We start from the raw sequence: 24,991 nt of genomic DNA, 5'->3' as shown, positions 1-24,991 counted from the left end.
AAAGAAAATGTTTTCTAGGGACGCCTGGGTGGCTCAGCAGTTGAACATCTGCCTCTGGCCCAGGGCGTGATCCTGGAGTCCCAGGATCGAATCCCGCAATGGGCTCCCTGCATGGAGCCTGCTTCTCTCTCTGCCTGGCCACCCCCCTCTGTGTCTCTCATGAATAAATAAGAAAAAAATATATATTTTCTGTAGGTTGCCTAATGAATGAGGACAAGAATAATAAACATCTATGATCAACTTCAAAGAAAAAAAAAAAAAGCACTGATTCTACATTCTACAAATCTACAAAGAAGGAAAAGGACTCTGTTAGAGATAATGCAGGTCCCAAGGGGAGAAACTGGAATTCTAAACTACAGCTGAATGTCCAGGGTATTTCCTTGTTCTGCTCTAATACACTGGGGCTCTCTTCCCTCTCTGAGGAGCAAAAGAGCAAATGAGGAAACAGATTTTGAAAAAGAAGAGACCTATACAAATGTGAGGTAATGATATGATTAAGGAAGAAAGGAGACAAAACTAAGAGTGCAATGGGTGGGAGTCAGCAGCAGGGTGTGAAGGTCAGGTTGGGTGGGCAACTACACCTCCCTAAGATTCAGCTTCACTTCAGTATTAGAGATGTTAACAGCCCTTATCTCAGACTGAAAAGGATAAAATGAGACCATGCATAAAGCACTAAGCACAGGGTATGGCATAAAGAGATAGATAAATGTGCACTAATATTAATGTTATATCCACTCACAGGTGCCTACAAATACAATTTTTCATTTCACTGTAATTTTGTCCCTAAAAGAGGGAGAAAGAAAACAATCATTTGTGTCTGGGTTCACAAAATGAACTCAAAAGTTCTGTCCAGTTCTAACTTTACTATAAATAAAAGACATTTTTTTTTTTAAGAGTTTATTTATTTATTCAGGAGAGGCACAGAGAGAGAGAGGCAGAGGGAGAAGCAGGCTCCATGCAGGGAACCTGATGCGGAACTCGATCCCGGGACTCCAAGATCACGCCCTGAGCAGAAGGCAGACACTCAACCACTGAGCCACCCAGGCGTCCCAAAAGAGAAAAAAAAATTTTTTAAATCCAATAATGCCCTATGCCTCTGGAAATGACGGTTCGTCACATGCAATTTATTCATGGGGGGGGGGGGGGGGAGATAGACCCCATAAATTCAAATACATCATCAAAAGCCTTCTGAAATTAAAATGGTAACAACTGATTTCTAGAATAAAATGTGTATTTCTGAATGTTTTTCATCTAGCTTCCAAGATCCCCTCAGCTGAAAATCTAAGCTATGAGAAAAAGATGCTACAGAAATCCCCATCCTGGAACAAACACAGTCTTCCGAAGAGGCACCTGCGCCCCAATGTTTACAGCAGTAGTGCCCAAAATAATCAAACTATGCAAGGAGCCCAGATGTCCCTCAACAGATGAATGGATAGACATGATATATACATATACACAAATTACTCAGCCATAAAAAAAAAAAAGAAAAGAAACCTTACCATTTGCAATGATATGGACAGAACTAGAAGCTATTATGCTATGCAAAATAAGCCAATCAAAGAAAGAATTACATGATTTCACTCACATGTGGGATTTAAGAAACAAAAGACGATCATAGGGGAAGGGAAGGAAAAATAAAATAAGACAAAATCAGAGAGGAAGACAAACCATAAAAGACTCTTAACTCTAGGAAACAAACTAAAGGTTGCTGGAGGAGGGCGGGTGGGAGGATGGGGTAACTGAGTGAGGACACGTAATGTGATGAAACTGGGTGTCACATGCAAATGATGAATCACTGAACTCTACCTACGAAACTAGTAATATACTATATGATAATTAATTGAATTTAAATAAAATTAAATTTTTTAAAAAAAAGGAAATCCCCACCCTAAAGCCTTACCTGAAAAGCATCTGCTTCAACATCCGATTGGCCGTCACGACCCTGGGAAGGCGGCCAGTGGAGAGGGAGTGGAGCTCCAAATTGGAAGAAATGAGCTGGGTTGTCATATCAGTGTCTGCAGCTGTCCCAGCACCACAACAACTAAAAAATACAATTAGAAACTTAGCTGAAATTCAATTACCAAAGGGGTCAATTAGAAGTGGAGCTTCTCGGATAACTTCCAGTAAGTTCAGGTACACAGAGAGACATTTTTTAGTATATTCTGCACTGTAATCAATCTTAAAAAAACATGAAACTGGTGGCTCAGTGGTTGAATGTCTGCCTTTGGCTCAGGTTGTGATCCCCGGAGTCCTGGGATCCAGTCCCACATTCGGCTGCCCACAGGGAGCCTGCTTTTCCCTCTGCCTATGTCTCTGCCTTTATGTCCCTCATGAATAAAAAAAAAAAAAAAAAAAAAATACTTAAAATAAATATGAAACTGAGACTATGCATCTAGTTATATGCAACTGTATTTTCTGTGGCCTGACAGAACATTTCAAATCATTAGCCTCTATGCCTCTAACAGACTATGCATTTTATTAATCCTATAAAAATATATCCAAGTTGTACCAAAGAACAAGGCATGTTAAAAAGCCTTGCAATTTAACATTTACCAAGTGTTTACTACCAGGTACCCATCATAACAAAGTGCTGAGAATAAAGAAAATAGGATACAATCCAAGCCCTTGATTTAAAAGTTGAGTGGAGGGAGGAAAAAAAAAAAAAGTTGAGTGGAGGAGACAAAAGTAGGCAAAAATTCTAATACCCTGTATAATACAATACTGCGGCAGAGGTACAAAATGCTATGGGAACCTGGAAGAGACAGTGATTAATTCTGATCTTTGAGAAGAAGTATCACATGAGCTGGATTTAAAAGAATAAAAACACTGTATAAACAAAGAGCAAAGGGCAATTCTAAGCAGAGGGACTGGCAAAAGCAAAGGTGAAACAGCTTGGAGATGAGGGGAACAGGGACAATCCAGTGTAACTGGTTGTAAGAGGGTGATGACAGCTAAATAAGCTGAAAAGGTAAATTTGTGGCACTGTGCAAGATATTAAATACCATGCTACAGAGTTTATTCTGAAAGCAGTGTGGAAATGTGAGACGTCTCCTGAAATATTTTTTTTTAAGATTTTTTAATTTATTTATTCATGAGAGACAGAGAGAGAGAGAGAGAGAGAGAGGCAGAGACACAGGCAGAGGGAAAAGCAGGCTCCATGCAGGGAGCCCCATGTGGGACTTGATCCCGGGACTTCAGGATCACGCCCCAGGCCAAAGGCAGGCACCAAACCGCGGAGGCACCCAGGGATCCCTCTTGAAATATTTTTAAAGAGGAAAGGGATATAATCAGATATGTGTTTTACAAAACCCAATATGGCAAAATGGTGGATGATAAAGAGACCAAAGGCAGAGGTCATTTAAATGACAACTGCAATAGTCCTGCTGTGAAACAAGAATGTGAACTAAGGCTTTAGCGGAGGGAATGGTTTCAAGAGGCATACAGAAAGCATAACCGGGGGCCAAGCAAATTAAAGACTAAAGCAAAGAGAAAACTTGTGGGTGACCAGCTTAAGTGATGGACAGATGAAAATACCATTCAAAGGAGACCAAAAAAAAAGAAAGAAAAAAAAAAAATGCAAGTTAAACAACAGGTTTTAGTGAGGAACAAAGTAAATTCAGTTTTAGCCCTGACAAGTTTGAAAACGTAAGAGCTCTTCAAACTAATTGATACTTACTAAATGTTAGGAGATATGAAGTGTATTTTTGAACAGTTCTTGTCTGCAACAACCATTCCTTCAGTTGCCCTTGTATCTGCTCCAAGAACTATGCCATCCTATTTTTCAAAAACACACATTTTAAAACAATTTCACATATATAAACCACAGCTCTCTACTCTGGTTTAGGAAGAACAATGTTGGCCATACCTTGCTTTCCCCAACCCCCACCCCCACCCCCCCCCCCCGCTGAAACTCCTTCCAAAAACATTCTGCTATACTTTCAGAATTCAAGAAAAGCCTTGTTATAACGCTATCAGGTGAATCCCAAGTTAGGTGGTAGGAATTATCACTCCTGTTTTCAAATGAGGCTCACAAATTCAGTGAACTCCTTACAAATCACAGACCTAATATGGCAAACGTCTGGATTAAGATGCAGAAATCCTTCCATTGGAATAGCCACCTCTGTCAATTTCTTCTTAAATGACATCACTCTTAACAATAACCATTATCTCTTTTGACCGTCTCAACAACTTAAAGCAGGAATTACTGTGTCCGTTTGATGGAAGCGTGGCTGTGAGAAGGAAAGTGACTTGCCCAACGTTGGAAGTAGCCTAAAAGTTACACGGTTAAACAGACCTGTCTGATCCGAAACCTTGTGTTCTCCCACTAAATAACCCTGCTTCCCAAATTAGTATCTTAAGACAAAAAAGTATTGGTCTCACGTCAAAAACTCTAAAAAGTGAGGAAAGAATATAAACTGTTTTCATGCACACAAAACCTCCAGACAAATTCTAAAGATCCTTTTCCCTTCTCTGAAACATAAGCCCTCCCTGACAGAGACCGGATACGTCAAAGGAAACCAAGCGGCCCGGTTCCCGTAGTCCGTTGTCACTGCCGCTCCTGGCCTGTGCCAGCTTACCTTGTAGACCACCCCCGCGATGGTCGTGCCAGTCTTCCGCGCCATTGGAAGCTTGTACCCCTTCTTCGCAAAATCGGCTTCCAAAACGGCATTTCTGAAAGAACGGGAGAGAGTAAAGCGTCGAAGGGCAGGCAGGGCCACATCGCTCCGCACTGGCACCAAGAGTGCCGCCGAATCCCCCCAACATCAGGACCAGAGTCGCGTTTTTCGACGCGCAGTGCGTCGGCGAGGGGTCGCATGTCGCCCAAAGAGACAGAGACGGAAACTGGCCGGGCGCGCTGGGCAAGTGGAAGGGCGGGCTCGGCCGCAAGAGAAACCCACTCGCAGGCCCTCGTTCCCCTGAGTCACACGGGCCGCGGGGCGCAGGCCGCAAGCCCCGCCGTGCACCCGTCATCTGGACTTCCCAGACCAGACCCCGGCCCAGCTCCGACCCCGGCACCGCACTCCCGCTCCCGCCTGGAACCTGGCCCCGGGCGTGGCCGCACCTGCGACAGTTATCAAAAGAAAACCCTCCGACCGGCCGCTCGTACACTGACACCGCCGCCATCTTCCCGAGAAAGTGTTTCCGCCGGAGCGCCGGCAGGAGCCCGCGAAGAGCGCCAAGCACTTCCGGCGCCGGCGGCGACCTGCGCTGAAGGGGCGGGGCCAACTCCGCGCCGGAGCCTTTGATCTTCGAGTTCGGGGCTCCTAGAGGAGCCCGGACGTGTCTGGAGTATTTCGCCCCAAGTGGCGCGGAGGCGTAACGCACGCCGGCGCAGGGAAAGGACTTGTCCAAGCTGGTGGCTTGGGAGACCAGACTCCTGCTGACCGGACCAGAGCTGTTTCTACTGGTAATTACGCTCCGTGTTAATTAGGAGACAGACCACCCCACCGCCTCCTTGCCCCGAGCAAGTCCTCTCAACTCTGAATCTCTTTCCTCTGCTGCCAAACGGGGATGAGAGCTACCTCAAAAGGCTGCTGAGAAGTGTGAACAAGAAGAAGCATGTGAGAAGATGTTCAACATCATTAGCCATTAAAAAAATGCACATCAGGCAGCCCGGGTGGCGCAGCGGTTTAGCGCCGCCTGCAGCCCGGGGCGTGATCCTGGAGACCCGGGATCGAGTCCGGCGTCGGCGTCGGGCTCCCTGCATGGAGCCTGCTTCTCCCTCTGCCTGTGTCTCTGCCTCTCTCTCTCTCTCTGCAACTCTATGAATAAATAAATAAAATCTTTTTTTAAAAATGCACATCAAAACGACAGCGCACGCTCACTAGAATGGCTAAAATCAAAAAGAGAAAATAATAAGAGTTGGTGGGGAGGAGGGGAAGCTGGAATCCTCATACGTGCCTGGTGGAAAATCGTTTGGCAATTCCCCAAAAGGTAAACATAGACCCAGCAATTTGTCTCTAAAGTATATACCCAAGAGAATTAAAAGTTTTTATGTTCACAAAAACCTGTACACAAATACTCATAGCAGCATAATTTAGCATAGCCAAATAATGGAAACAACCCAAATGTCCATCAACTGATAAATGGTTAAACAAAATGTGGTATGTCCACACAACAGCATATTATTCAGCTATAAAAGGGAAGGAAACATTGAAAAGTGCTACAACAGGGCTGAACCTTGAAAGTATTGTGCTAGGGACACCTGGGCGGCTCAGTGGTTGAGCATCTGCCTTCGGCTCAGGTCGTGGTCCCAGGGTCCTGGGGTCAAGCCCTGCATCAGGCTCCCCGAAGGGAGCCTGCTTCTCCCTCTGCCTCTCTCTCCGCATCTCTAATGAATAAATAAATGAAATCGTTTTTTAAAACAGTATTGTGCAAAAGTGAAAGATGCTAGGCACCAAAAAATGCACATAGTATGGTTCCACTTCTCTGAAATCCATACTAGGCAAATCCATGAAGACAGAAACTAGATCGGTGTTTGCGGGATATGGAGGGAGGGAAAAACAGGGAGTGACGGATGGGCACAAAGTCTCTTTTTAGGGTGATGAAAATGTTCTGGAATTAGGTTGTGGTGATGGTTATATGATTGCACATTTTTAAATGGTGAACTTTGTGTTAGGTTAATTTTATTTCCATTTGTGAAAGGCTGCTGTGAGAAATGAAAACTGTACATGGAAAGTGTGTATCCCTGGCATATAGCAGCTTTTCAATAAATAATGTTAATATATTCATTTCATAGCAAGTAAGTGACAGCCTCGGTATGGGGGAATGAAGTTACAGAGTCTTTCACAACTGTGGTTGATAAATATTTGTCACAGGTTAAATTCCCTTTCATTACTTTTCTGGGTCTTTTGTGTGGAATTAGGAAAATAAAGCCTTGCCTACCTGGTTCAACGGGAATATCCTGATGAAAAAGTCTCATGCCATAAGACCCAGACAGGGCAAGTCATAGTTTGACACGTCCTGGACACTGTGGGAGTCAGTAACTAATCCTAGGATGAAGGATTTCTTCTCCAACATTCATCAAAGTCTCTCACTCCTACACTGGGCTCAGCCCCAAAGGGAATGAACACAAGATGGACCAGATGTACTTCCTCTCTTCGTGTTAGGGGCTGAATTGTGCCACCCTAAAATTCTTTTGTTGAAGTCCCAACCTCCAGTACCTCAGAATGTAATCTTATTTGGAGATTGGGCCTTTACAGAGACAATCAAGTTAAAATGAGGTCATTACGGTAGCTCCTAATTCAGTATGATTGTCCTTATAAAAAGGGGAAATCTGCAGACAGACATTCACACAGTGAGAGCTGTGTGGACATGAAGGCAGAGATGGAATGATGTTTCTCCATGCCAAGGAACGTCAATGAGTGGCAGCAAAGCACCAGACCCACCAGACGAGAGGCCTGGAACAGCCCTCAGAAGGAACCAATCCTGCTAACACCTTGATTTCAGATTTTTTTAAATTTATTTATGATAGTCACACAGAGAGAGAGAGAGGCAGAGACACAGGCAGAGAGAGAAGCAGGCTCCATGCACGGGGAGCCCGACGTGGGATTCGATCCCGGGTCTCCAGGATCGCGCCCTGGGCCAAAGGCAGGCGCCAAACTGCTGCACCACCCAGGGATCCCCTGATTCAGATTTTAGCCTCCAAAACTGTGAAACACTATATTTCTGTTGTGTAAGCCACTCAGCTTGCAGTATTTGTTACGGCAGCCCTAGCAGACACCTCATGTGTTCACAGCGTGGGAAGAAGAGAAGTTCCCAGAAAGACTAACAACCCAGTGTGCTAGGGGCTGGGTGGGGTGGATGTGGCCAAAGCCTTAGAGGCTCAGAAGGACGGAGTGCGGAGCTCATGAAATGAGAAGGCAGGAAGACAGACATATGAGCCAAGGCTTGGGGCATGGAATAATCAACACCAACAAAACACCCCGAGCACACATTGTTTTCAGGAAGCAGTGATGAATCTCTTGTGGTGGCGGCTAAGACAGTATAGCAGCCTGCGTGTGGCCCCCGGAGGATGGTGGCAGGCCATCCTGTGTCTCGCGAGTCTGATTGGGATCTGGAGGAGCCAGGGAAGGATGTGGAAATGATCTGTGATCTATCTCGGTGTGTCCCGGGGCATTCCTCTTCTTCACTGGATCTCTTAGGTATGGTTTTCACACCCAGACCCCTGAAGAGGTGGCATTGCCCGGCTTAGAGCCCCTGGAGGTGGGCCAGCAGAGACAGCCAGGGCCCAGCAGAGGGCGACAGAGAGCCTCTAGGCGGCCTGGGCTTGGACCTTGAGAAGTCCAGCCCAGGGCCAAGCAAACACCACTAAGCCTAGGACAGAGCCGCTGTACCTCCAGCAGTTTGGAGGGCAGCTCTAGGTCCCCAGTACTCAGACACTCCTGTCTTAACCTCCCTGTCTAACATGACCACTGCCCCCTGGGACTGCAGCCCTGTCCAGAATAGAATGCCCTCCCCAGGGGCCGGACACCATCCCACTTAATCCCCCAATGCCCACAAACCTGACAGACCAGGAAAGCCACCACCTTGCTCTGGATTTGGCCATGTAATCTCAGGGGAACCACCAAGCTCTCTGTGCCTCAGGTCCCTAATAATGTAACAACCAAAATTCCCTGAGAGCACCCAATCTACTCTATATACAGGAACTCATGATCATCCTAGGCACTTAGACTGTGCCGACACCAGGAAAGCAGATGATCAAGAAACAGGTGCTGTGCCCGCCCTCAGGAAGCTACCAGTCCCCAAGGACCAGGCATCATTGCCTTGATTTACAGATGAAGCAGCTGAGGCCCAGAGAGGTAAAGTCAATAATTCAAGGTCACACCGCTGATAAGTGGCAGAGTCAAAATTCAAACCACAGGCCTCTCAGCCCCAGGCCAGCCACAGCACCACTTCCCACTTCCCTGGCCTCCGACAATTACAGCCCAGTGGGAACCCAAGTTCCCATGTTCCCTGGCACTTTGCCAGAGCAAAAGCAAGTTTCCTCCTCAAGGACCCTCATCCAGCCTGGATATTACTTAGCAGTGTGATTGGGGCTGGTCTCTTCATCTGTCTGAATCTGCTCCCTGATCTGTAAAAGGAGAGAACATTATAGTGTTTCCTTTGCCCTGTGCATACTAAGGACATGCACTGCAAACTAAAGCACTTCATTCATCCATTATTTATTTCTTTATTAAGCCCCTCCTCCGTGCCATGCTCTGTGCCAGATCACAGCCTTAAGGGGCGCGGTCTGGGAACTATACCTTTGGTTCACTGCACTAAGTGCCCTAAGTGCCAGAGCACAGCCAGGCTCCCAAGGGAATTTGAGGCAGCAGGCTGGGTACCCAGAGGACAGGAGTTTAGCACCAAGACCAAGAGACCAGAGTGTGCCTTTCCACAGAGCATTCAGCTGTGCACGGCCACCTGCATCAGGGAGCATTTTCCAAGTGCCTGGCGAGCACTCTCCCCCACACTGGCTGCTAGGAATCCAGTGTGGGACAGGTCTCGGAAGGTTCACCTCTGACCTCTGTCAGCATACACACATAGCGGGGAGGGGGTTGTGCCCCCCACCAGGAGACTTGGCCAATTTCCCACTGCAGAGAAAGCAGCCCATGATGCTCCCCGTTGCTAAGGCAACTGGGCCCTTGTTTTTCCTTCTTCATAAATAAGCTATAAATAGACAGGGCAAACCTGGGCGCCTTCCTTTACATGAATTAGAGCAGCTGCTCCAGGCTGCAGGGCTCCTGGCACAGCACCCAGGTGCTGAGCCTTGCTGCCCAGCCACAGAAAACAGCTTCGGTGGGAGGGCACAGTGGAGCACATGGCCGTGTCTCAGTGTGGATTCCCACCATCTATTCTACACTCCCCTGGGGCACTTAGCAGATCTGAGGGCCCCGATGAGACCCACAGAATCCCAATTGCTGTAAGCAGTGCCTGGGATGGGTGTTTAACTACCTAACCCCAGAAAAATGAGCTGAGCCCTGAGTTTTGTGACCCCAGCTGATGGTGAGCAGGAGTGGAACTTTTTCCATATCTGAGGCTTGTGCAAGTCACTGGGAAATCATGAGAATACCTTCCCATGTTAGAATTTACAAATCCTTTCTCTACCTAGTTTCATCACCATGATCCACACCCACTGAGAGCTCCCCATGTACCAGGTGCTCTGTTAAGCACTTTACATGCCACAACCCCATTAGTCCTCCCAACTACCCAGGGTTGCTATTAGATTTCTAGCTCTTGGGTGGGGAACTGTCAGTTGGGAGAGAGGAGGTGTCTGCCCCAAGGTCATGCAGCTGGTTGGCAAGAGAAACAGAATTTGAATCCAAGCATGTCCTGTCCATTTGTTCCTAACCCTGGCCTCTCCTTTCAACATATCTGGTTCTTATACTAACCCGTGAGGGTGGGAATCACAAGTGGGATGCCCTGAGTGGGGAAGAACTGAAAGAGAAACTGAGACTCAGAAAGACTAGGGGCTGGCCAAAGGCCACAGTTAGGGAGAGTCAAGGCTGAGACTTGGGCGCCTGGAGTGTGGGCTGCAGAAAGTGGGATAGTTTTCATTACAGAAGATTCAGGTAGACATAAGTGAGTACATGGTCATTGAGGGCAGGTTTCCTAGTGGAGGTGAACCTGACACTAGATCTTTGAAGAAGACAGCAGAGAGAAGAGCTTTCCAGATAGAAGGACAGCTTAGCTTGAACAATAGGGCTTGCCAGGTCTGCAGAAGAGCAGATAGGCAGGTGTGGCTGCAGGGCAGGGGTGGGGTGGGAGAGGTGAGAGTAATGAACTGGGTGAGCTCCAATTATGGGGGACTTGTAGGCTGACTTGTAGGTCACTGTGGGAGCCACAGAAGGCTTGCTGTCTTCCTCAATGATCTGGTGTCAGATCTGAGACTCAGAAGGACTAGGAACTTGGCGGGGGGGCAGGATGGATAGTGACAGGAAAGTCCACGTGGGTTCTGATATGGGACATCTTGCGTTGGAGGTCTGGGCTGGGGGGAGGTGCAACAGTTCTTGAGAAGGCCATGCAAGTCCCAAGTGTGGATAAGATGCCACAGGAGGGTGGGCAGAGGGAGAGAGGGGAGCCAAGGACAGAGGCCAGGGACAATAATTTATCAGGCAAGTAAAGATGAGGCATGTATGAGGAGAGAAGGCACAGGCAGGGAGGCAGGTGGAGACCAGGGGAGAATGATGTCACAGCCGCCAAGATGGAGAAAGGACTGAAGATGGAGGGAGAGTCACAATGACAGTCAAGCAAGTGAAAGGCTGAAATGCGTCCATGGGACCATTCTCACTGACAACACTGTTATCACTACCAAATCTAGCAAAGACATTTTTCCTAAAAATAATACTGTTAGCAATGATTTGCCAACATAAGCACCTTCAGAGTTTGCTATTGGGCGTGTGAAGTGGTACAAGCTTTCTGAAAAGCCATTTGCCAAAAATAGTTCAGAATCCTGTACAACATAGTGCCTGAAGTCCACAACATGGTATTGTGCACTTCAAAATTTACTGAGGGGAGCTCTCATGGTAAGTGTTCTTGGCACACACACACCTGTAAGAAAAAAGGGGACACATGGAAGATATGGGAGGTGACAGATTTATTACCTTGATTGCGGTGATACCATCATGGTGTATGAGTATATATGTTCAAACTCACCCAACAGTGTATATATTAAACCTACACAACTTTTTTTCTAGTGTATTGGTAATACTTCAGTAAAGCTGGGTTTTTTTTAGTTCAAGATCCTCAGAAACGTTCAGAACACTTAATACCCAAGTTCCCTTCTTTGGACTCATATCCTCAAACAAAGATTGGTGTGTAAAGATGTTCATTGTGCCACTATTTATAATGGATTATACTGAATTTTATAATGTATTATATGTTGGATATATATTGGATAATGGATTACACATATTAGATATTATAATGGATTCTGTATATTGTAATATATAGCAATATGATAATGAAAATCTGAAAACTGCTTTAATGTCAAACAACAGAAGAGTGGCTGAATATTTTATGACAAAACATAAAAGGCCATTAAAAAGGTGTTTTCAGGGCTGCCTGGGTGGCTCAGTCATTTAAGAGTCTGTCTTCAGGGGCTCCTGGGTTGGCTCAGGGGTTGAGCATCTGCCTTTGGCTCAAGGCATGATCCCAGGATCTGGGATCAAGTCCCACTCGGGCTTCCTGCCAGGAGCCTGCTTCTCCCTCTGCCTGTGTCAGACAATTCTATGTCTCTCTCTGTCTCTCATTAATAAATAAATAAAATCTTTAAGAAAAAAAAAAAGATTGTCTTCAGCTCAGGTCACGATCCCGGAGTCCTGGGATTGAGTCCCACATAAGGCAAGGTGCCTGTTCTCCCTCCCCCACCTCAAATAAATAAAAAATCTTAAAAAAAAAAAAAAAGTTACACAATACTCCACCCCTAAATACTGGAGGATGAATCTCCTAAAAACAAGGGCAATCTCCTACATAACACAACACCATTGTATGGATTCAGCATTGCTATTAAATATTCAGTCCTTTCGAATTTCTCCATTATGAGAAATCATTATGGGGGTGCCTGACTGACCCAGTAAGTAGAGGATGGGACTCTTGATCTTGGGGCCGTGAGTTTGAGCCCCATGTTGGGCAGAGACATTACTTAAAATTTTTTAAAAATTAAAAAAAATCCATTATGATTTTTGTGATCTAGGACCAGTCAAGTATCATACACTGAATTCAGTTGTCCCCCAAATATTTTGGCAGGATTCTCCTAAAAACAAGGGCATGCTCCTATAAAACCACAATACCTAGAAATATCATATGATCCAATAATTCCACTACTAGGTATTCAACCAAATAAAATGAATACAGTAATTCAAAAAGATACATCTTTTTGTTTATTGCATCTCTACGTTTATTGCAGCATTACATACAATAGCCAAGATACAGAAGCAGCCCAAGTGTCAGCCAATAGATGAATGGATAAAGAAGATGTAGCATATATATATTCAATAGAATATTACTCATGCATAAAAAAGAATGAAATCTTGCCATTTATGACAACATGGATGAACCTAAAGGGCATTATGCTAAGTGAAATAAGTCGGATGAGAAAGACAAGTAGCATATGATTTCACTTACATGTAGAATCTAAAAATTAAAACAAGGACAAAAACAAGACTCTTAAATACAGAAAACAAATTGATGGTCGCCAGAGGGGAGGAGTGTGAGGGGATAGCTTAAATAGGTGATGGGAAAAAAAAAAAAAATAGGTGATGGGGGGCAGCCCTGGTGGTGCAGCGGTTTAGCGCCGCCTGCAGCCTGGGGTGTGACCCTGGAGACCCGGGATCGAGTTCCACATCGGGCTTCCTGCATGGAGCCTGCTTCTCCCTCCGCCTGTGTCTCTGCATCTCTCTTCGCTCTCTCTGAATGAATAAATAAATAAAATCTTTAAAAGAAATAAAAAATAAAATATATAAATAAATAAATAGGTGATGGGGATTAAGAAATACAAACCTTATAAATAAAAATAAAAACCTTATAAAATAAAATAAGTCATAGAGAGATGAAAAGTCCAGCTTAGAGAATAGAGTACATAATATAACAATATCAAATAGTAACAGAGGGTGACTACACTTACATTGGTGAGCATTGGATAATGTATAGAATTGTCAAATTAACTGATTGTACACTTGAAACTAATATTTGAAACCAATGGCATTGTATGCCAACCACAAAAAAAGATAAATAAGTTCTGGGGATGTAATATACAGCATGGTGACTATAGTTGGCAATACTGTATTCTATACTTGAAAGCTGCTTAGAGAGTAAATCTTAAAAGTTCCCATCACAAAAACCTTGAGATCATGACCTGAGCTAAAACCAATAGTTGGCCGCTCAACTGACTGAGCCACCAGGTGCCCCCCCCCCCCAGTTGACACTCTTCTGTAAAGAACCCCTTTCCCTTATCCTGTCTTCTCTGGTTTTTTAAATTTTTTTTTTCAAATTTAAGGATTTTTAAAAAAAATTCTATGTGTCATAATCCATCCACATTATTCATCGTTTTGATCTTCCATTGTCCCAAATTTGGCCATTGGAGCCCTTTCCAACTGGCTCCCCATCACTCTGAGTACCTCTTTGTTTTCTGGCATGATGGGATATATCAGTGGAGCACTCGCTATGTCCATCAGCCTCATGGGTACAGAAACACCCACTCACCTCTGGACCCATGCGTACAGCAACAGGGGCTGCTGAGCACCCGGAGGTCACTCTCAGAAGCATCAACAGCCCATGCTTTAATTAATGGCCCTATCCTAGGGGATAGGGCCAGTTGCCTTGAGCTGGCTGCTTAGGAGAAGGGCACCAGCCTGCTTAGGTAACTAATTTTTTATCCCATCTATTTACTGCTGGCACATGGAAGAATATTAATTATAATACAAAGATGAAGAAAAATCTGTGTTCTTTTGCAACTTCACTGAGGAAAATGAGGGAATAATGGTCTGATTTTAGAAAGAAAAAGTGTATGTGTGCCTGCAAGAATGTGTGTGTCAGTAGGTCTGTGTGCATGTGTGTGCATGAATGCACAGGTCCCCAGGTTCTCCCTAAGCCTCTACATCCCCCTCTTCTTCTTTGCCTTACTTTTTTTTTTCCTTGTTGAAGTGCAGTGTGCATCCAGTAAAATAAATAGATTTGAAGGAAACAGCTGGATGGGTTTTGATAAATGTGTAACCAGCACCCCAACCAGGATATGAACGTTTCCACCACCCCCAGAAAGTTCTCTCATGCTACTTCCAGTCGGTCCCTCACAGAGGCCATCACTTTCTAATACCCAAACATTCTAGAACTTCACATAAATAGAATCATGCAGTGAGCACACTTCCTTTCTTTTAATTGCCAAATAAAATGGTGGTGGAAAGTCTGGTAGTGCCACCACTGTATCCCCAAATATTTCTCAGGCTTTCCTGGAGAGAGAGAAACAAGCAGGACACTGCTGTCCCTCTGCAGGTTCTTTCTTCAAATCCCTGCTCCCAGGCTGGTGACTGGGAAGGGGTCCCACCCAGATCAGGCTCATTTCTCTACCCAGAAAAAATCATCTTCGGTGGCCCAGAAACTATGGCCTAGAAATCCTCCTGGACATGGCAGGAACCTGTCTACCCAGCAGTGAGGCTCAGATGCTCTGATGGCCCCCTGAGTCCCGGCTGGGGGAACCCCTTGGGGGACTGTGGTCCTGTCCATCTGCCAGTAGGAGCAGTGAGCAACACCAGTGGCTGGCCAGCCTCCTGCATTTCTGCTGTCAATCTGCCCGCTGCCCTGGGTTGTTTACTGGAAGCTGGCCTCCTTGCAAGGGTTCAAAGCCCTGGCCCTGGGCATGTCTGCGGCAGGAAGCAGGCCGGGCGGTAATTGGCAGCACGGCTGTGCTAAGCGGCCAGCCCTGACCCACTATCTTCCTCCAGCGGTCGCCTTTGAGTGGCTCCATGCTGACCTTCCAGGCCTGCAGGGACTTCCCGCTGAATGCCAAGCCGGCACCAGCAACAAATTACTCATTCCCTGAGAAATCTATTAAAAGGTGACAGCAGTTTGGGGGGAAGGTGGCAGGGGACCCCCATCACCGGAAACCTAATGTCTTCTGTTCCCAAGGGCCACCATCTGCCTCTTGCTGAATTCAGAGGAAACTGAGCTAGGACTCTAATTCTGGGGCCCAGGAAAAATGACTTGAGATGAGAAGAGGCTGCCATCCTTGAGTCCCATCTACGGCTTCATGTAGACAGAGGAGGCAGCATCTGAGTCCCCAGGACCTCATTTCCAATCTGCTCCTTCCACTCTGTGTGACCTTGGGCAAACCACTTGTCTTCTCTGGGCCTCCCATGCCCACAAAGAACATAAGAAGCCCAGCCCGCAGATTGGCAAAAGCCAACGATGTGCCAGGCACATTACAGATGCTCTGCAAGCATCGCCGGGTCAGTAGACTATGTTTATTTCAGCCTCCAGCTGAGAGAGTCAGGAGCCCTGTGACCCACATGTGTATGCCCACATCCCAGAGTAGGGCAGCAGCCAGGCCTCAAGATCAAGTGGAGTAAAGCTGCAGCGAGAGGGCCTGGTATTGGGGCAAGGCACAGAAGCCTCTGACTTCCCCTGATGAGGAGCTCTTACCATGTCCAGCGGAGCTCTGGCTGGTCCCTGAACCCCTGGGTGCATGAGTGAAACTGACAAATGAGTGTGGTAGGCTTAGTAACAGCCCCTCAAAGATGCCACGGCCCAAATCCCCAGAACCTGTGAAGAGGTTACCTGATGTGGTCAAAGGGACTCTGCAGATGTGATGAAGTTAAGGATCTTGAAATGGGAGGATTATCCTAGATTATCCTAGATCATCAGGTGAGTCTAGCGTCATCACAGGGCCCTTACAAGAAGAAGGCAGGAGACTGGGAGTTGAGGCCTGAAGAGTGAATAGAGGGAGAAGTATCTACAGTAGATCTGGTGACATCCAGCCCTGGGCCTCAGAGTCATAGAACTCTGTCCTCTGGACCTGGTTGGGCCCAAACACCAATGCACTATTTTCATATGTGATGGATGAGGTGCTGCTGTGCCCAACCTGACCTTATGGCTTGAAGGATCAGAAATACCGGCTCACAACACATAGCTCAATCCCATAGTTACTGGATGTCCCATGCTCAGTGTCTACTAGGGTCCAGTATGTGTCAACATTTGCCCAGATTTTGGATAAAACATTTTTGGGGATGTTTTTGTAAGGGTGCTTGTGGACGGGATTCACATTTAAGGCAGTGGACTTTGAATGAACCAGGTTTCCCTTAGTAATGTGGGTGAGCCTCTATCAAGCCAATCAAGTGAAGGGCCTAATAGAACAAAAGACTGACCTCCTCAAAAGTCTGACACCTCCTGTCAGACTTAGGTGCTTTCTGGAGATGAAACTCTTAAATGCTTTGTTATTTTCTCAATTAGATCCCTTTTCAGAAGTGTCGGTAGAACAATAAAAATATTTGACTTCTGAAAAAAAAAAAAAAGCAAGAAAGAAATTTGCCAGCAGACTACCTTTGGACTTGAATTATGACTCTTTCCTGGGACTCCAGCCTGCCAGCCTGCCCTGCAGATCTTGGACTTACCAAGCCTCAATATCCTCTACAAGCCAATTCTTAAAAATAAATAAATAAATAAAAATATGTCCTTCTGTCTCTGTCTTTCTCTCCGTATTACACATATACATATACACATACATATCTCCAGTTGGTTCTGTTTCCCGATGTGTAGACTCTGCAGATGTAATTAAGGTCATTCATCAGCTGACTTTAAGATCACACTGGAGGGCAGCCCGGGTGGCTCAGCGGTTTAGCGCCGCCTTCAGCCCAGGGTGTGATTCTGGAGACCCGGGATCAAGTCCCACGTCGGGCTCCCTGCATGGAGCCTGTTTCTCCTTCTCCCTGTGTCTCTGCCTCTCTCTCTGCATCTCTCTGTGTCTGTCATGGATAAATAAATAAAATCTTTAAAAAAAAAAATCACACTGGATTATTCAGGTGGCCCAGTGTAACCACAAGGAACCCTTAAAAGCAGAACGGGGAAGCAGAGGTAGTAGAAAGGAGATGGGAGAGAAGAGGAACACAGAAGAGGAGGACAAAGAGGACAAGGAAAGGGAAGGTGGCAAGACATGAAGTAGGAAAAGGATTTGCCCTGCCTGTGTGAGAAGCATAAGGACTGCCGGCAGCCTGTAGGACAAAGCCCAGCCTCTGATGACAGCCTGCAAGGAAATGGGGACCTCAGTCCCACACCCACAGGAACAGAATCTGGTTAACACCCAGAAAGGGCATTCAAGTGATTTACCCACATAACCTCCAGAAAAACACACAGCCAAGCCAACACCTTGATTTTGGCTTTGTGAGACTCAGAGCAGAGGAGCCAGTTGAGCCAACCCAGATTTCTGAACTAGAGAATTGTGAGATCACTGATTTGTGTCGTTTTGAGCTGCTAAATTTGTGTAACTTGCTGTAGCAGCAATAGAAGACAAATACACCATCCACGGAGAATGGAGCAGAGTCAGCCCCTCCCAAAACCACAGGGGCTAACCAGAGAAGGGAGCTCCCCCAAAATCTCAGAAAGAGCAGAAAAGGGCCCTGGACCAGGTTGACCACAGCATCCAACCTGAAAGTGGATTCCCCGTTGCCTGGCAGCCTGGCACTGTGGACATCAGGATCTGACCCACGCTTCAGACAATGCCCCTACGACAAGGTGGCAGTGGCTTTTTCTCTGCTCCTGGCACTTCTCTCCAAGGTTTGGACACCCACCACTCAGGTGTTCAGAAAACTTGCCTGAGCCTGGCCAGCTCCCGGGGCAGATGTGATGCAGTTTCCGCATAAACCCTCAGCAACGGTGGAGCAGAGTGGCTGGAGCTGGACAGGAGGAGGGACCAGGAGAAACAGCAGGTCCTCCAGGTCACCATGCTACTTGCTCAGAGCTTTGCTCTCTGAGCCTTGCTTGGCCGATATTGTCCTCATTAGTCTCTGTTACAGCTCCACCTGGTGGGCAACAGGATCCCCATTTCTCAGAAGAAAAAAAAAAATCAAGGCTCAGAAAAGATAAATCCTTGTCCAGGGTCAGCACACTCCTCCATTTACAAATGACAGAAACTCAGTTCCACCTGACCTGACAAAAAGGAGCATGTGTTGATGCAGGGGCCCGGGGAGGCCAGAGTGGGGCTGGCCTCGGGGACTCAGTGAGGTCGTCATCTGCATCTGCCTCTCTGCCTCCCTGTCTCACTGTCTCTCCCTTCCTCCCTTCCTCCCTCTCTGTGTGTTTGCTCCGTCTCCCAACTCATAATCACCCTCCTTTTGTCGTGACTTTATTCCTTCCCATTGCATACAGATATGACATGAAATGCAGCCTGTGACAGAGATGAAAGCTTGGTTTTATTTGGACAGTAGAGTTCCCAGGTGATAAATCACATTTCTCCCTTGTGACCAGTAATATACAAATGGAAGTATTCTATGGTACTTCGGGTACGGCTGCCTATGGGAAGGCAAGCTGACTCGGCTGGAAGGAGCACTTCTTTTGCCCTTCCCCACTTTCCTCCTTCTTGTTGCCTAAAACATGGGTGCAATGGCTGGAGAGCTCTGGCAACCATCTAGGGCTATGACCACAGGCTGGATATTGCTGTCATGACAGCAATATGAGCCCTGTACGGGGCACCACCAGACTTCTCTTCCATGATAAACAAACAAAACCTTGCACGTTTAAACTTCTCTGGTTTGGAATTTTTGTGAGATGCAGCTAAACTTAACTCCATGATACCTGGCCACAAGCAATTCTTATTTCACATGATTCCTACTCAGAAACCTCAGAGTCTGGACCCCTGCTCTCTTTACTTCACCAGACATCTAGGGCAGAGCTCTGAATGGCACAGCTGGTGTCACATACACATATGACCAGAGAAATGGCCAAACCATGGCTCGAGCCCACTGTTGGTGTGTTCTACTTTTTTGTTTGCTTGCTTTTGAGGAGAGGCAGCCAGAGTGGGGTAACATGAATGGTGGGGGAGGAAGAGTCCCCCAAAGAAGTGGATGTGCCAACACATAAGGAAGTGATTGATAGGAGCCCACTACAGCTAGTGTGTAGGGAATCCCAGGTCACCTGACTCCCAGGCTGGCCAATCTCCACACTAACAGAACAACTTTCCCATGCAATGGAGATCAGGAAGGAACCCACTGAGGTTGGTCTGACCTCTTGCAAGGAGGTCCATCTGGAGGCCACAGTGTGTGGGGTCAAGAGGACAAAGGTGTGGAGGACTCCAAGGTCAACCCCAGGGATCGAGTCTCAAGCTAGCCCTGCCAGTTACTCATGGAAGATGAAAGTGAATGTTGGAGTCAGTGTTGAAGTCAAAGCCCTTCCATCTGTGTGGCCTTAGGTAAGTCGCTTCACCTTTCTGAGCCACCATACCAATTCCCTCATTTTTATCTGCTGGCCTGTCATAGCTCCCTCCCTGCCAACCCCACAAACACGTAGGATCCCATCTTCTGCCTCTCACCCCATCTACCCAACCTCCAAAAGGCCTACCTCAGCAGTGCATGTGCACACACACACACACACACACACACACACACACACACACACCTTGGCCCCCTGGCAAAGACTGAGCCTGGGATGTGCTGACATACTCTCCTGGATGCCAGGACATTCCAGTGAGGCCTAAGAAACAATTAATCTTTCAGATATTCCGAATTACCAAACATGCAAAACAGACAACCTCTCCTCTATGCAGCCCAGGGCCCTTCCCCTACAGGGCTGACTCCCCCAGGCATGGCCATGGGGGTCACAGATCAACAACTCCTGGGATCCTATACCAAAGCAGGGAGGCAGGGGGATGCAGGACACTCTGCTCTATCCTAACCTAACCTAACCTCAAAGGCTGAATAAACACCCCTCTGGGGAGCAGGGCTTAGAGACTAAACCAAGAAGAAGTAAACCTTAATTATAAAATGTCTTTTAGGGCAGCCCGGGTGGCTCAGCGGTTTAATGCCGCCTTTAGCCCAGGGCATGATCCTGGAGACCCCGGATCGAGTCCCACATCAGGTTCCCTGCATGGAGCCTGTTTCTCCCTCTGCCCCTGTCTCTGCCTCTCTCTCTCTCTCTCTCTCTGTCTCTCATGAATAAATAAATTTAAAAAATCTTTTAAAAATGTCTTTTATTATTAGCTCAATTTATATTTTTTATTCAATTTACTCTTTATTTGATATGTATGATCACTTGAAATTTAGAGAAATGAATAAACTAAAAATGTGAGTCTCCAATAATTGGAGTGGAAGTCAGCAATGTCTCTTGTGTTTATCCCTTGATTTAAAAAAGGAGGAAAAAAAGAAAAACAAATGCTATTCTTCACTTTGTCATTTGGAGGCAGCTCTTCCTGGACGGCTGCACTGCTGCCCTGTCCCCACAGCCCACAGATCACCTCTCCTCGCGCTGACAGCCATCCACGCCGATGCCACTTGAGGGCAGGGACTGGCTGGGATCCTCATCTGCCTCCAAGCAGCCAGCATGGGGCCTGGCAGAGAGGCTCAGTGGATTTGTCAGAAACAAGAGAAGGAGAGAGGGATAGAGGGGTGAGGAAGAAAGGCAGGGAGACACTCCAATTCCTTGTTAAAATGGAAGGATGGGGGCAGCCCCGGTGGCGCAGAGGTTTGGCGCCATCTGCAGCCCGGGGTATGATCCCGGAGACCCGGGATGGAGTCCCACATCGGGCTCCTTGCATGGAGCCTGCTCCACCCTCTGCCTTTGTCTCTGCCTCTCTCTCTCTCTCTCTCTCTCTCTCTCTCTCTCTCTCTCTGTCTCTATGAACAAATAAATGAAATCTTAAAAAAAAAAAAAAAACGGAAGGATGAACAAAATCCTGCAGCGACCCACAGAAAACAACTCAGTCGTCCTGGAGGGGTGGGGAAGCTGCCAGTGGTACACAGCTGAGTCTTGAGGCATGCCTAGGAACTCTCTAGAACTTGTGGACATCCACCAGGCACAGAAACAGGAAAGGCAGTTGAGGCAGAAGGCGCAGCTTGCAAAGGCATAAAGTGTGAGAGGACACATCAACCTGGGTCTTCATGCAAAGCCTGGTGCAGCCCCAGAGAGGGCGCTGGAGAAGAGAAGGGACAGGAGAGGAGGTTGAGGACTTCAGAGAGGAACTTCCAGGTTGAGTCTTTAACTTACACCTTGATTTGAGGGAACACCCACTGGATGCTCACTGGGCCTTGGTAGAATTAACCACACAGTCAAATTGTTGAACCAGATTATGAGGAGGGGACCCCAAGCCCAGCTGCTGGAGGGGCAGAAGCCCTGAACCCCATTCCTGGCCTGGGCCCCCAAGCAGCTGCTCCTCCCTCCTATTGACTCCAGTCTGGATGTTTTTCTCTGCGTTTGATGAAGTTAAAATAAGCCCTCTCTCTAGGGTGAATCGCAGGCGTTCAAATTGGATTGGCACGCAGACGTCGAGCAGTTGGAGGCAGGAGCCAAGGGACAAGAGCAGGTTTTCGCTGGAGGGGACATGAGCTTTATTTCCCTCTTGGTTGCTGACAAGGAAGCAGCTGTCCTTCCCTGATTATTTTTACCTCGAGTCACAGCCGCTGATGCTGAGCTCCCCAGTGCCCGCCCGCCTGCCAGGACCAGGTGAAGAGCCCGGCACCCTGGTCCAGCTCTGCCATGAGCCTCGAGCTCCACCTACTGCCACCTTCACCTACTGCCACCTTCACACAGGACCCAGGAGCAGCCCTCTGTCTCAGGTCTAGACCTTTCCACTCCAAGGTGGGGTCACTGCCCAGGAGAGAGAGCCAGAGCAGCCTTGGAAAATATCTGGAACAAAAAGAGAGAGAGAGAGAGAGAGAGAGAAAGGATAAAAAAGAAAAATAATTCACAACCAATTCCCCTTCCTGACACAATAGCTCATTTGTTGTTTTTGTATTAGTTCGAACTTTTAGTTGGATAAGACTGAACCCAACTATCACTTTGCTGTTCACTAAGCACTTCCAAATCTGCCATGTCATTCTAGCCTTGAAAAGCCCAACAGGTAGGTATCATTAGCTCCATTTTATTGCAGAGGAAATTGAGGCTCAGTGGCAAAATGGCTTGCCTGAAATCACAGATACAATAACAGAGCAGGAGAAATGGGATTTGAATCCCAGTTTTTCTGCCTCCAAATCTTATTGGCCACCCAGTGTATTTTCACGTCTTTGTTCATGTACCAGTTGAGAATGCTCTCAGCCGCAACTAACAACAGTGCTTTAAATAAATGGGGGCTTATTTTCCTTATATAACAAAAGACTGGCAGTAGATGGTCTCTAGGCTGGGAAGCAGCACAATGATGTCATAGACCCACAGTATTTCAATCTTGCTGTTCCTATCATCCATAATAGGTCGCCTTTCGACATGCTTGCAGCCTCATGGTCACAATATAGCTGTTGCAGCTCCAGGCACCTGGCCTGTACTGGAAGTTTGTACCTTCTGATTTCCTTCCCTGGAAGTTTGTACCTTTTGATTTCCTTCACCCATTTTGCCCATCCCTCACCTATCAGCTCTGGCAACAACCAATCTGTTCTCTGTGTCTATGAGCTCAGTGGTTTGGTTTGCTTTTGTTTTTAGATTGTTTTAGATTGTTTTAAGATAAGTGAGATGATATTTGTTTTTCTGTATCTAACAAGTTCCATCCATGTTGTCATGAATGGCAAGATTGCATTCTTTTTGATGACTGAATAATATTTCAGAAATATAAATACATTAGTATATATTCCAATATATATACACATCTTCTTTATCATTCATCTGTCAATGGACACTTAGATTGTTTCCATGACTTATAATATTGTAAGTAATACTGCAGTGAATATGTGGGAATGCAGGTATCTTGTCCAGTTAGTGTTTTCTTTTTCTTCAGATAAATACCCAGAAGCCAAATTGCTGGATCACATGTTCCATTTTTTTAGTTTTTTAGGCACTCCCACACTGTTTTCCACGGTGGCTGCACTAATCTCCATTGCCATCAACAGAGCACAAGTGTTCCCTCTTTTCCACATCCTTGCCAACATTTGTTATTTCTAGGTGCTCTTAATATATTACTCTACTGACTTCCAAGAGGCTTCTGCTATTTTTACATGGTGTAATAGTACTTGGATATATTGATTTTACCACAATTTTGCCACCACAGGTTTATATCGGTTTTTAAGGTTTTTAAAAATTTATTCATTTGACAGAGAGAGGGGGTGAGGGGAAGAAAAAAAACAGCAGGGGGAGAGGCAGAGGGTGAGAGAGAAGCAGACTCCCCACTGAGCTGGGAGCCTGATGGGGGGCTCAATCCCAGGACTGTAGATCATGACCTGAGCCAAAGGCAGACGCCTAACCATCTGAGTCACCCAGACACCCAAGTTTTACCATTTTAAAATGATACCTCAAAGTTGTTTTTGTTTTCACTCCTATGATTAAAACTGAGGAGAAACATTTTTCCCTATGTATTTTTCACTTTGTTTTTCCTCTTTGGTAAAGTATTTGTTCATTTCTTCATCCAGTCATCTTGGAGCATGAGAGATTCATTTTTATAGAAATGGCCATGCTGTCAATACTGGCATCAACTCCGGGAATATTACAACTCAACTTTTTCATTTGATCCTACAAATTGCTGGGAGGAAGGCAGAGTGGGGAATAGGATCCAAGTCACAGAGGAAGGGGACTGGGCTCAAGAAATATATGCAGCTACTAAGAGCTACTAAGAGGCAGTTCTGTCTGGCACTTTTTCTTGCACACTAGAGTTGCTTTTTAAAATAACAGTTTATTGGGGTGTAATTCACACCCCATACCATTCACTCATTTAAAGTATACGACTTAATTGTTTTCAGAACACTCACACAATTGTGCAACCATCACCATAATTTTAGAATACTCCATCTCCCCCTAAAAGAAATTCTGCACACACTAGCACTCACTGTCATGTCACATAGAGGTAAAAATATTTTTAAGCTTGGAGAAAGAAATAGGGGGTGGGCTGTGTGAATAAAAGTGGAGGCTTAGCTATGCTATAGATTTGCTGTGTGACCACAGGTCCCTTGCCCTCTCTGGTTCTTGGTTTCCCCTAATACAAATAGGTATTTACTGAGCACCTGCTCACCTGCTCCCAGCCAGGCATGTCCCAGATATGCACGACCATTCTCTCTTAACTGGGGTAAGAAGCCCAACTTTACCCAAGAGGGGAGCCAAGGTCAAGAACAGGGACATGGTCACTTGGATGCCTATGCTTGGTGGTGATAGAGGGGGGCCTCGAATGGGGAGGCCATTCTATCAGCTGCCTCTAGCTTCTGGCTTCTGGAGCTGCCTCTGTGACAGGTGGGGACAGGTGGGGAGAGGAATAGGAGAAGCTGGAAAGAGGTTAGCAAGTAGTTGTTTCACCCTCCTGTGGCCATGATGTGGGGGTCAAGTATGGGGGCCCACTAAGCAGAATTCTCTGTCCCCTCCCATATCAGGCCCCCAAGCACACACACACACACCCAACGTTAGA

At 46.4% G+C, this 24,991-nt stretch overlaps 1 protein-coding gene and 1 long non-coding RNA gene across 2 annotated transcripts in view; both read right to left on the bottom strand.

The window, feature by feature from the left end:
* PSMB7 (proteasome 20S subunit beta 7) overlaps positions 1–5,229 on the bottom strand; it is a 64,004-nt gene extending 58,775 nt beyond the window's left edge. The window contains exons 1-4 of the mRNA XM_072748646.1: positions 5,063–5,229; positions 4,578–4,671; positions 3,677–3,774; positions 1,901–2,041 (exon numbers count right to left, since the gene is read on the bottom strand). Of these exons, the coding sequence (XP_072604747.1) occupies positions 1,901–2,041; positions 3,677–3,774; positions 4,578–4,671; positions 5,063–5,124 (395 nt within the window). The 5' untranslated portion in view covers positions 5,125–5,229. The remainder of the gene's footprint in view (positions 1–1,900; positions 2,042–3,676; positions 3,775–4,577; positions 4,672–5,062) is intronic.
* Positions 5,230–12,850: 7,621 nt separating this feature from the next.
* LOC140597860 (uncharacterized) lies at positions 12,851–22,302 on the bottom strand. The gene is made up of 3 exons (XR_011999852.1): positions 16,839–22,302; positions 16,252–16,399; positions 12,851–13,414 (listed from the first exon to the last, which is right to left on the bottom strand). It is a non-coding gene; the product is annotated as an uncharacterized lncRNA (long non-coding RNA).
* Positions 22,303–24,991: the final 2,689 nt, after the last annotated feature.

Source organism: Vulpes vulpes, chromosome 2 (assembly GCF_048418805.1).
Source record: "Vulpes vulpes isolate BD-2025 chromosome 2, VulVul3, whole genome shotgun sequence".
NCBI lineage: Eukaryota > Metazoa > Chordata > Mammalia > Carnivora > Canidae > Vulpes > Vulpes vulpes.
This window is presented reverse-complemented; position numbering and strand designations above follow the sequence as displayed.